At 35.8% G+C, this 13,601-nt stretch overlaps 1 protein-coding gene across 2 annotated transcripts in view; it reads right to left on the bottom strand.

Moving 5' to 3' along the window:
• Positions 1-1,722: 1,722 nt before the first annotated feature.
• CEP85L (centrosomal protein 85 like) overlaps positions 1,723-13,601 on the bottom strand; it is a 147,335-nt gene continuing 135,456 nt past the window's right edge. For both annotated transcript variants that reach the window (XM_004382739.2, XM_023737189.1), the window contains exons 12-13: positions 10,074-10,305; positions 1,723-6,666 (exon numbers count right to left, since the gene is read on the bottom strand). In XM_004382739.2, the coding sequence (XP_004382796.1) occupies positions 6,503-6,666; positions 10,074-10,305 (396 nt within the window). In that variant the 3' untranslated portion in view covers positions 1,723-6,502. The remainder of the gene's footprint in view (positions 6,667-10,073; positions 10,306-13,601) is intronic.

The raw sequence follows: 13,601 nt of genomic DNA, 5'->3' as shown, positions 1-13,601 counted from the left end.
GTTTTTATCATGAATGGATGTTGGACTTTATGAAATGCCTTTTCCCCATTGATTGATAAGATCATGTGGTTTTTGTCTTTTGTTTCATTAATGTGATGGATTACATTGATTGTTTTTCTAATGTTGAACTATCCCTGCAAACCTGGTATAAATCCCACTTGATCATGGTGAATTATTTTTTTGATATGTTGCTGAATTCTACTGGCTTGAATTTTGTTGAGGATTTTTGCATCAATGTTCATGAGGGATATTGGTCTGTAATTTTCTTTGTGGTGTCTTTACCTGCTTTTGTTATCAGGGTTATGCTGGCTTCATACATTGAGTTTGGGAGTATTCCATCCTTTTCTATGCTCTGAAATACGTTTAGCAGTAGTGGTGTTAACTCTTCTCTGAAAGTTTGGTAGAATTCTCCAGTGAAACGATCAGGGCCACGGATTTTTTAAATTACATTTTCAATCTCTTCTTTTGTTATGGGTTTTAGTTGTTCTACTTCTGTTTGTGTTAGTTTAGGTAGGTAGTGAGTTTCTAGAAATTTGTCCACTTCCTCTAGGTTTTCAAATTTGTTAAGAGTACAATTTTTCATAGTATTCTGTTATGATTCTTTTTAATATCAGTCAGGGCGGTTGTGGTATCACCCTTCTACGGGTTATTTGTTTCCTCTCCTGTTTTTTTTTTTTGTCAGTTTGGCCAATGGTTTATCAAATTTTGTCGATCTTTTCAAAGAACCAGCTTTTGGTCTTATTAACTCAATGGTTTTTCTATTCCCTATTTCATTTAAATCTGGTCTAATTCTTATTATTTCCTTCCTTCTGGTGCCGAGGACTTCTTTGCCATTACAACACTTAACTGAGTCCTTTGCTTTCCTACATAGAAGGATTGGTTAAGTTGGCATATAAAGAAGCTCAAAGTATTGGCAATATCACTGAGATGAACCCTATTAAAAACTCTTCATTGACTCTCCATCAAAACACTGTAACCAGATCTATAATAATCATTATACCTTTTGCTCTGGAGGAGAAACCTCCTCACTGTACACTTTAGAAATACTGTAGGATTTTATCCATTCTGCTTTTATTTCTAAGACATTTGCTTACAGTGCAAGTAGTCTGTGATGCAGGATTTCGAAAATGATCTTTTTTCTTCTGTTAACTGATGCCTTGTTGAAGACTGACAGAGCAATGCCGCGTTGGCTGGACTGGAAACAGACACTGCTAATACAGTCATTAACCAGCTTCCTGGTGAGATTGAGGCTATACCGTATGTGTTAGGACAAGGACCTAGGGTGCCATCCATGGGGGCATCTCTGGGCCCAGGCTGGCAAATCATCAAAGCTGAGATGCCCAGGCCCCTGCATAGCTACTTTTTAATAAAGCCTTATTTGTGTTTCGGTAAGGTTTTGACTTTCTATTACAGGGAAAAGAATAAAAAAGATTTGACTCGCTAGCCCAACCTTGCAGCAATGTGGAAAACTGAGGCCAGATATTGTCTGCTGGGTAAGTAGAAAGAAGACTGCTGATTAAATAGGGATTTTAGGAATTCAATGCAGGACCTAGAGCTATCAGCCGAAATCGTTACAGGTATGATTTGGTATTTACAGCACCTGACATCAGAAAATCTCAGTGTCCTTCATGTGAAGGCCCTGAGAAATTCAACTTAGCAGTGACTAAAAAAAAAAAAAAAAAAAATTGTAAGACAGAAGGCAGAAGTCTCTATATTCTGGTCAGAGATTCTCTTGTGTATCTGTGAGAAGCTTTATCTAAAAGTTGGCATGTTCTTGTCACTGAGAATTCAGAAAAGAGTCTGAAATTTCAAATTCATTCTTATATATTAACATTAGGCACTTGAAGACATAAATCTTTTTATAAAAAATTTATTTCTCTGTAAATACAAACTCAAACATCAACAAACAAAATTCTTCCAGTGGAAAAATACTAGCCATTAACATTGAAAAATTTTTTTATTTAATAAATAGAACTTTGGCATTCAAAATTCTAGCTGTAAACCCTATTTAAAAAGAAAAGGGGAAAAAAAAGAACCCCTTTACAAAAAAAGAGGCAAGAACAATAGGTCAGAAGGCATAAGCCAACCAGTGGCTTCACATTCTTTTTACAATAACTATTTCAATTAAGTCATGACCATTGTATTTACAGATGAGGTATTCTGGGTGGTTCAAAAACTGAACCTAGTTTACAAAACCACCAGTCATAGTGACTGATTAGACACTCAGCTGTGCTTTGAATGTAACCACCTAGCACCTTACTATTTCTCATCATCACACCAGTGTGATGCTGAATTTTGTTTATTTATTTAAATAACTATACATCTATGTACACACAAACACACATAAATGGGTACATTCCAAAGAAGTTTTCTGCTCACTATACAGGGAAAAGACATGTATCTGACACCCCTCGCATGTTTACTAAGGTATCTACCTAGTAATGAAACAGTGCTCCTTGCTTAAAAAACAAACGAAATCCTATTCAAGTTTATTTACAGAACCAAGGTGCAATAATCATCAACATTCTTATAGTTTATGTAAAACAGAAATGAATGCTTACTGCAGGCAAAAAGGCACAAAAGGTTCTCTCTGTATGTAGCTGCAATAGTGTTGTTAATGAGTTATTGTTTTGAATCTACATTCTTATTATAGTCAATGTTTCTTTTAAATAAAAAAAAAAATTGAAAATCTTTCCCCCTTCATGATTAAATGCATGACATAATCATACAGCACTATTCCACCATGGGCATTTTGAGGTGAATTCAGAAATTGCACTCTTTATCCCAAATAGTTTCTCTTGTTTTTGAACAATGAAAATAAATTTCAAAATTTATTTGGGGGACCTAAATGAATTGACTTTGGTTCTAACAGCTACAGCTACTGGCAGTTTCAAATTATATGGTCTGAGTGAGCATGGTTATGAGAATTGCTTATTACCGTAATTATACATGTAGAAATCTACATGAGAGAATGTCAATAATCCAAATTATAAGTGTGCCTGAGCTGAACTATGCTTTGTAAACATATAGTCCAGGTTCTCAGCTAATATTTTACTCAATGAACTATTACTGATATTCAAAGAACATTTTTATTTCCAATAAAGTAGTTCCTTTAAAAATATCCTCCAAGAAATTCCTATTAGGAAGTCTTGAACTATGCCAAAATTAGTTTATAATCTCATTAGTAAGTCAGAAATGAACAATATTCCTTTTAGTAACACTTTCCAGCCCTTGAAATTATCTCTAACAAGCTATGGAAGAAGTCTAATCAGTTTAATAAGTTGTCACAACCAAAATAAAATTCACTAAAATATAATACTGTTACCGTTAAATATTCAATTCTATTTCAAATATGAAAAGGAGTGATACTTATTTGAAAATAAATTCATGCACATCTTACCTAGTCAATACTTATGCTTTTTAAAATTAGAAGCCACTGGAAATTTACTAACGGTTTAAAGTCATCCTACTTTTCTGACATCAAATGAAACAACTACTGTGCCTTTGATCCCGTTAATTTTATCTGCAGAGGTAACTTGTGTCTTTCACTGAGACAACTGTTACTTTATCCCTGCTTTCATGTGACTGAGGCAGAATAAGCTCAACTTGAAAGCCCAAATGGCCAATAATAAATGTTATTATCACATGAGAAACTACCTAAGAGAACAAGCATTTAATTCTAAACAGCCTAACTAAAAGAGGTTTCATATCATAGGAAACTTCTGAATAGATTTTCTTTAAAATTTAGGTTACTTTTCATTTCAGGCATATATCACTGTAATAAGTTCTGTGCACATCCTAGTTCAAACTGGAGCAGGACACTAGAGTGTCTGTTTGCCTATCTTACTTGGTTGGCCTAACAGTAAAATCTTTGTTTTCAACGGGATACCAGTATTATTAATTATTCCAAGGGGTGGCTTGGAAGAGGGAGATTTTCTGAAAAATAAAAATAAAAAATTAAATACTGACAAAAATAGAATGCTTCTAGTTTCATTTCCTCCTAAAATTTCCTCCAAGGCTGTCTCATCTAGGCCCCTTTACAACTCCAGATTCCAAGAGATCAAACTTTGTAGTTCAAGGCAATACTTAAACAATCATGTCTTAACTTCACTTTTTATGGGGAGCATGTATTTTGAAAACTGAAACGCATTTGCAGCAGTATGCCAATTTCTCATTAAGTTAAAAAAAATTTATATGTTAAGATATGTTTATTAAGTGAAATTCTTTAAGCTTTAGAAAATTAACTGATTAAAACAATTAAAAAATTATTTTATCCCAACTAAACTAGAAAACAAAAATGTACTATAGATTAAAACAAATGACCATAAATTTGTTTAAAACAATAACAACAACCATAAAACACCCAAAACAAATACTAAAAACCTAGCAGGTATTTAAATAAGAACCTGGTGACCCAAATCAATGATTGTCCACTAGTACTATCATTTTAAGATGTCTTTGTTTCCACAGTCTTGGAGCTGGAGGGAGGGATTCTATTCAAAGAGACTGTAAAAATGTTTGCTGCACTTTTGCCTGATCTACTTTAGATGCTATTACCTACCTTACTGGAAAAGGGTATTTTCAGAAATATTAATTTTTGCACAGCAGAATTGTTTTCATCAGATTTTTGGTATAAATTTACTACTCCGATTGTCTTCAAATCACCAACATTAAAAAACAAATGAAGACGTTAGAAAGCCGGTTCTTACAGTGACTAAGCGCCTCCTTAATAGGTTAGGGACTTTGGGATGCAGACGATACAGTGTACTTTATTTAGTGCCCGGATACTAAGAAGTCACAGTACTACTGAGGACTCGGGCACTGAACAGAAGGGGAATTTGATGTCTTCGTGATGTATTAGAACTTATTATTGAAATACAACAAAAACATAACTTGCTGAGAGCTGCATATAAGCCAAAAATCTGAACTGTCTTCCTGGGTAGTCTCCCCTGGAGGCCTTATACTTACCCCGCAGATGCTTTCACCGCTTAAAGAATTCAAGAGACATCTTTTCTAGGAGCAGCCTTTATGCCAGTATAAGCCTAGCAAGACAACAGGCATGTGATCTGCTCTTGACCAAAACAATACAATCCTGCTTGATTTCTACTCCTCATCCCTCCACCCTTATTTCATCTTGACCTAAATAATTCTTGGGTGCAACAAGAAATCAAACAAACTTGTGAAGGACAATGATTTGCCCTATCTGAGCATATTCAAAATAATGTAATGAATGCTCTGAAGGCAATAAAATATGTTGTCCCCCCAAAGTACCAACTAAAACAGGAACAATACTCATTTGGAAATTTAAAGTTAAATCTACTTAAAAATCAGTTGCACTTCATAGTAATACCCTGTATTCCAGTTGAAGAGATAACCTGGCCAAGTTAGTATTTTATGGAAAACCCTATTCTTAATGTATTTTATCTGATAAAATGAATTAAAATATCAGTTAGGTTTAGACGCTGTTTTATGCTAGTGATTAGTCAGGTATAAAGATCACATGTTGGCTTTCTCTTAGTTTCATCTTTAAATTGTAACAGATACAAAATTGTTAAAATGTAAACACTGAGATTTGGATAAATAAGCTATTGTTCCAGAGTCACTTTCTTAAAATTTCTTTTACAGTAATGATCTGAGGCCTTAGAAAGTTTGAATTATATGGCTTTTTTTACACTGATATATAAAACATAAATAGAAAATTGTAAATAGTAAGGGATATGTTAGAAATTAGTTCAAATAATGTTAAACGGCCTTGTAATATAAATTACAATGCTTAAAAAACAAAAACAATAACAAAAAAACACCACATCAAGGTTTCACACTTTTAAGACAATCCATAATCACTCTGGAAAACAGCTGACTTACCTACAGTACTAAAATCAACCCAACCCCACAACCTCATCATCTCACCACAGTGATTATTCAAAATACAAATGATTTTGCTTGTTATACCACTATTAGAATACTTGCCCACTGTTGGAACTCTTGTTTAGTCAGCCCTTGAAAACCCCAAAGTACTACTACACAAGCATCGACATGAAAGAAAATGCAAGAATAAACAGTGTGTGCCTTCTTCAGAAGCATTGCTTTGACCTCATAAATCCTTGTAATTTTTTGAATAAAGCACACATACACAAAACAAACTTCTATAGAATTAAAAGAAATCCTACTCCTTTATCTGAAGGGAACTCTTCACAGCTTGGTCCTACAATCAGTAGTTTGAGAATACAGAATTTTTTCTTACAGACTATCACATTTTTCAAACGGTTATTTGATTTTTTTTTTTTGGCCTGATTAGACAAGCCCCTTCAAAATCTCCTCACACCCTCCTTTTCCCCTCAATAAAAACATATCAACAGGGGGTGGGAAGGGAGAGAAAAAAATTTACGTGCAAGTCATTCGTGATTTGCAATCTTCCATTATGGCTCCTTAAGAGAAATACGAAGAACCATAACACAGCAGCATTTAACTTGCTTCATTATGCTGTGGGATCAAAACTTAATCACTGGGTAATGCAGTTGTCTCCCATGTCCTGAGCATAGCGGTCAGATATCGTAGTCCTTAATTCATCAATGTCCCTCCGTAACTGGCACACGTCTGACAGTTTTTTAGTGAGTGTTTCTGGGCTGTGGTCATTCTCAGTCTCTTCAGCTGAACAGTTCATTGCTGTGTAAATAAAACATGGGAAAAAAATGGTCTCACGTTTTTGAACAAAGGTATTTTAAGATTCTCATCTTAATTACCACTGGAAATATAATGACTGTTGTACACTTAACAGTCAGGCTCAGGTTTAAATTAAGCACCATTCAATATTTAACAGATCTTATCTACTTACTCCTTTTAAAATTTTGCTCATTACTTTAAATGCATTAAATTCATACAGCATTAAACATAAATTCAACATGCTTAATGAACGACAATATTCCAAAAGTAAAAAAGAGCATGCTATATAACATTTTTCTTCAAGTTGAACTAGGATACTCAGCTCTTCCCATTCGGCAAACTCTGAAAATCTTTTACATAGTTGAGAGGTGATGTCTTACATTTTTATAGCTAGCAAAGTGGATTTATTGGCTTAAAATATTAATTTTCAAAATAGCCAAGGTGTTTGTATAAGAATCACATAAAGCATATATATACCGACTCATGGGACCCTACGACCTCAAACAACTGAATCAAGCTGATAGACAGCTGACCAACAACTGACTACGGGTACAGCCCCAAGTCAGCTAGCTTTTACAATTATTTACTCCAGTTCCTCTCTTCGTAAGCGTATCTCAACATAAACCAGACAGAGCCAGTGACTGTAAAATAAACCTTTTCTTTCCTATACTTTCACTGGAGCCCTGGTGGCACAGTGGTTAAGAGCTATGGCTACTAACTGAAAGGTCAGCAGTTCAAATCCACTAGCCGTTCCTTGGAAACCCTATGGGGTAGCTCGACTCTATCCTATAGGGTCCCTATGAGTTGGAATCGACTAGACAGCATCAGGTTTAGTTTTTGGTTTGATGCCTTCGTTAGCCCAAGTATTTTACTGGAAATATAAGGATCAAATAACTTGTTGTTTTAACAAGCATGAATTGAACATCTGCCATGATGATCCAGGCACTATGCTAGACACTGAGGTCAACAAAATAACTAACAAAGTGGCTTGTTCTCAAGCATTTATAGTTTTATGAACAAATAAGCACAATCTTGAGTCTGTGATGCCTATGAAGCAACTAGGTTCTAATATACAGGTGAATATAATCAGGTGCCCAGAAAAGATGTCTAAGCAGGGATAAATGTACGGATGGGTCAAAGGTATAGCAATATCAGAAAAGAAGAAGACATGGGTAAGATTACTCAAAGAAAGTACTGGATAAAAAGAGAACAACAACAAAACCAACACCAAAAGTTCCTGAGGGATACCAATATTTAAATGGCAGAGAAGTTCACAGAAGATTGAGTAGTCATGACAGTAGAAGCAGAACCTGGAGAATGATGTCATGGAAACCAGGTTTTAAGAACAGCAAGATGAACAGGGTCAACAGATAACCAGTGGAGCAGTGAGAGAAAGATAAAATAGAATGCATTGGTAGTGACAAATCATCTGGCTAGTCAAATTTTCACATTGCCAGAAAACAAGGTAAGGATTCTGGGGTTGAACTTTTAAAGACTGGAAGGAGTACACATTGGGATTTTTTTTTTTTATTGTGCTTTAAGTGAAAGTTTATAGTTCAAGTCAGTTTCTCATACAAAAATTTATACACACATTGCTATGTGATCCTAGCTGCTCTCCCTACAATGTGACAGCACACTCCTCCTTTCCAGGTGTTAGAATTTTGAATCATTTTTTATTCTTATTAGGATAGCTCCATTACCCTATTACTCAGAAAAGTTAACAAACACTATCTAGGATAATGCAAATGTGGAAGGTTACAAAACAACTGGAGGGGTAACCAGTTCTAAAATAGTGGAGAAAATGTCTTTTGTGAGCTTTTGCTTCTTGCTCCCAAGAGATCGTTTCTAACGAAAACATCCCAGGTTTCCCTGGCAAACTCCTCCTCCTTTAAGATTCTAGTCAAACACTAGCTACTCTGTGGAGCCTTCATGGCTTGTTATTTGTTTCTCCTCCCATGCTCCTACTGTTAAGATTACAACACTAATAATTTGGTTAATGTGTGGGCAAGGGCTGTGTTTATTTGCATTACTAGTACCTAACCAGTGTTGACCACGAGTGCCTGGGCCATAATAGGCATTTGATAAATGTTTATTAAGTGAGTGAATATCTCTACATATTTGGTGTGTGTTTTTACACACTCACACTCATACATGTGCACACACATCTATAAAAAACAAAGAAGTAGAGGAAAAGGTTCTATTGACATCTCTGAGCAGTACAAAGAGCTACATGTTTCATTTAACAAGTGATTTTTTTTTTTTTTTTAACCCAAGAGCTTAGAAACAAAAACGGTTGAGCATTTTCAAGAAAGATATTCAAAGACAGGTGTGGATGACTGCAGTTAATGACTACACTGTTTATATTTTAAAATGAAGGTGTCAGTGTACTTGAAATAATGTGATGTTACAAAGTGAGCAGGCTTTCTCAATTTCCTTCTTTCTACAATCCTCAGTTACTTTGAACAAGAGCATTATTTGGTCTGTCAAAATAACTATTATGATGCAAGATGGTGGAATCTTTTTGATGAAAATGGAAATAAAACTAGTGCCCCCATTTTAGCTAACCACATTAGGCAGTTACTGAATACATCTTGGTTCATAAGCCTTATTACAATGTGGTCTTATTCCATTCTTATCTCTTTACTGAAGTCCATTTCTTCCGTATTAAAAAGAGACCAACATGTCATTATTTTGATTATTTTGGAAGTACATGAAGAGATGAGTGTTCCTACAAAAGCAGCAAAGGAGGGAAGAGACATTGAGAGGGTACTGCGGCAGACAGAAATGAGGCTGAGGGAGGGCAGGTTCACATTGAAAGGGGAAAAGCCAGGAGGCATGCATGGCAGGGACAAAAAAGATCTGTAGGCCATGAAAACTGGCTCACGTGACAGTGTTGGCAATCACATTAAGCAACTGCCGTGGACCACACACTACACAGGAAAGCAAATGAGTATTTTCTCCTCAAATATTTCACCAGTGGGCATTCGGCTGGGTAATTAATTTATATAATTACCATATGAAAGCAAACAGATAGAGCTGTTACTTTTAGAAGAGTTAAAATACCTTAAGCAAGATCAGAGACCCTATCAGGGTATCACATGTAATTACCACTCCAGTCACACATTTACAGTTTCAGCACAGGAAACATCTCCTTGCTCATCCACCCAGCAGACTTTTAGGTATCTGCCAAGTGGCAGATCATATTGACTATGACCCTACTCACTCCTTAAGTATAATGAGGTAAGTTCTAGTGATGAAGTGATAACAGGTATACATAAACCCACAGAATGATTCAGACTTATAAATCTAAGTAGGAAAGGAGATAACAAAGGAAAGGGAGTCAGAAGTTTGATTCACAAAGACAGGTTTCTAATTGCTAAGCAATAAAGAACAAATCATCAGCCACTTACATCTGATTCCCAATAATAATGAAAGATTAGGTTCCTTGCCCTGAGCACGCTGATTAAGAATACTACACAATGCTTTCAAGTCAAACAAACAATAGGACATTTCCTTGAATAGCTGATCAATCACAGTCAAATCAAATAACGGCCATTTGGAAAGAACTGTCTGCTGCCTGGATTGGCCCGCTTCCTGGCCCTGATCCAAAGAGGAGCACGTCTCTTCTGTTTGTCTTTGGTTCTGCAATGGGTAAAGAAAACAGAAATTAGGTTGTTAGAACAGAAGAAAGGTACTCAAAATTCATACGAGGTTAATCGCTTCCCCCCACAAGTTTATAAAGAAAACAGTGGAGTCACATTATATGCACATTAAACAAATTCAACTGAATACACACAGTGAAAAAGAAGAAGAAAAATAACAATTTAAATAGTGGAAGTGATTCCACTGTGCCACCCAATGTCCTAGGGTAAGCCTGAGAAAGAAAACATAAATCTAAACAGTCTCAGTTTCTAGGGGTCCCTCACACTCTTACATAATGAGTATCTTGGTAGTTCATATACTTTTCTATAACGGGGTATATTCCAAGGACAAAAAGAACTATTAAACTTTAAACCTCTTTCCGTAGTTTTATTGCTATTAGTAATAGTGATTTAGTTACTCTGAAACTATTTTTTGTATACTGAGAAAAAAGCTAATATGTTGATGGGAATTAAATTTCAGTGTAAGAGAAAAGGAAATACAAGAATAAAATTAAAAATGGAAAAAACTCCAACAACCCTGAATTGTTAAATCTGAATTGGAAGTATCAACATGAACTCATGACAGAGAAAGCTACCTTCACCTCACCCCAAAACTGTCACCATCTACCCCTCATCTTGAAAACTGCTTATTAAAAAGCAGTTTAATAAGCTTTCCAGTTGGAATTATATTTCAGAATAAGCCTGGGTTGATGAAAGATAGATCTTTTTTTATAGACAACTGCCAGCTAATAAATGTAAAAGGAACGATATAATTAGAAAAAAAAAATCACCATTTTCTGACCCTCTAATGTTTCAGGCACTGATCATCAGTAGATGCTAAAACTATCAAGGGAAAGTTTGCTGGCAAACTGCATATTCACACAGGTGATACCCAACAGATTACTTGCTAGTTGCAGGGGCTGTATCTTTACAGATGGAATCAGGCTGTCACCACCTTAATCTAATGATCACTGTTTGTGTCACAGTCAAATAACCAAAAATTACATATCCCATGAAATGAACAACACCTACAAAGTATTCATGCCAAAAAATGTTTGATCTGAATCTCATCATGTCTTTAGTTCTAACTTACAAGAAATGCAGGGAATAGAGAACAAGGTAAATGACACCATAGGGAAGCAATCAGACAAATCTAGAAGGTGTAACAATCTACAAGCCTGTAAGACAATAGGTGCAGTTTCTTCAACAAGTCAATATCATTAGAGAAGAAAGGCGTTTTAGATTTACAAGACATAATAAAATGCAATGCATAATCCATGATTAGATCCTGATTTTAACAGCTACTACAAAAAACACTGGAGAAGAACTGGAGAAAACCGAATATGGACTATTATAAAATGATACGGAATTATTATTCTCATTGGTATGACAATGGTATTATGGTTATATAGGAAAATGTCCCTAATTTTTAGAAATGCATTCTTAAGTATTTAGAGAAAAATGTCATGATGAACTTTAAAACTAAGCAAGATATGTATTTTTATTTTTATTTTTTTGTATAATAGGTCCTTAAATGCAAGCTTCGTATTTTATCTTGTACTCAAATGAAGAAAGTGGAATGAAATGATGAAGGGCCAACACTGCACCTTCCTTAAGAATTTTTAAGAGTAATTTTGTTTACATTTCAATGTATACCTTCTTTGCTGACTTTGGAACCTATTCTCCATATAACATTTGATTTTGCTGTAGTTTATGAAATTGTATTCTAAAATGTAAGATAAATAAAGGTTTGCCTTCTTAATCATACCTTTAGTAAGAAACCTAATGGATTTAGTAAATGGACTATCAATGTAGTCTTCAATTAAAAATGTTCTATTAGAAGGGCAAGACAGAACACAATACTGGGGAAGCCAGCACAACTTGTACAAGGAAAGGTCATGGAAGCTCCATAGATACATCCAAACTCCCTGAGGGACTGAATTGCTGGGCAGAGGGCTGTGGGGACCATGGTCTTGGGGAACATCTAGCTCAATTGGCATAACACAGTTTGTAAAGAAAATGTTCTACATTCTACCTTGGTGAGTAGCGTCTGGAATCTCAAGAGCCTGTGAGCAGCCATCTAAGATACTCTACTGGTCTCACCCCTTCGGGAGCAAGGGAGAATGAAGAAAACAAGATACAAGGAAAAGATTAGTCCAAAGGACTAATGGACCACTACTACCAGGGACTCCACCAGACTGAGTCCAGTACAAATAGATGGTACCTGGCTACTGCCACTGACTATTCTGACAGGGATCACAACAGAGGGTCCTGGACAGAGTTGGAGAAAAATGTAGAACAAAATTCTAACTCACAAAAAAAGACCAGACTTACGGGCCTGACACAGACTGGAGAATCCCCGAGAGAGTGGCCCCTGGACACCCTTTTAGTTCAGTAATGAAGTCATTCCCGAGGTTCACTGTTCAGCCAAAGATCAGACAGCCCCATAAAACAAAACGAGACTAATGGGGCACAACAGTTCACCGACAAGGACTAGAAGGCAGGAGGGGACAGGAAAGCTGGTAATAGGGAACCCAAGGTTGAGAAGGGACAGCACTGACATGTTGTAGGGTTGTTAACCATTGTCACAAAACAATATGTGTACTAACTGTTCAATAAGAAACTATTTGTTCTGTAAACCTTCATCTAAATTAAAAAATAAAAAAAGAATACATTAACTACCAATAGATTCTATTGGTATTGCCTTGATTCATGCTAAGGTACTAGTAGTTTTAAACACTGCTTTTGTACCTTCAGGGCAAATGTCAACATGTCAAATGTCAGTTGTTCCAGTATAAACCATGAAATCCAAAAAAGTGGCTCAACCACTTATTAGTTGAATGACCTTGGGCAAGTTACATAACCATATATTATCTTAAGAGTAGCGATGTTATGAGGATAGCAAGGTTGGGCTATGAAAGCCATTGTGCAGTTGAGGGGAGAATGAAGCTCACTGGGGTGAAGTAATTTGCCCAAGGTCACACAGTTGATAAATGGCAGAGCTGGGATGTGAGTCCAGATTCCAGGGGCTCTGCAGTGCACAACTGCACATTCCATGTCCCTAAAAATGCTTAAACAGGTAGGGTTACCTCTTGGCAGGCATATTGTGGGCACATGAGCACTAAAAGGATAGATGGGAAATACTTGATAAATGTAAAAAATGTTTTACAAATCATGAAGTGCTATATGCATGTTCATTAACAGAGAAGCTGCAGAGCTTAGTAGTAGTTAAGGGGGCAGGCTCTGTAGATAGATCTGATGCATGAACTGTGTGAGTCTGGGCAGGTTATTTAACTT

This window comes from Trichechus manatus, unplaced genomic scaffold, assembly GCF_000243295.1.
Source record: "Trichechus manatus latirostris isolate Lorelei unplaced genomic scaffold, TriManLat1.0 scaffold00098, whole genome shotgun sequence".
Classification (NCBI taxonomy): Eukaryota; Metazoa; Chordata; class Mammalia; order Sirenia; family Trichechidae; genus Trichechus; species Trichechus manatus.
Note: the sequence above shows the minus strand (reverse complement) of the source record. Positions and strands in the feature narration are given on the sequence as shown.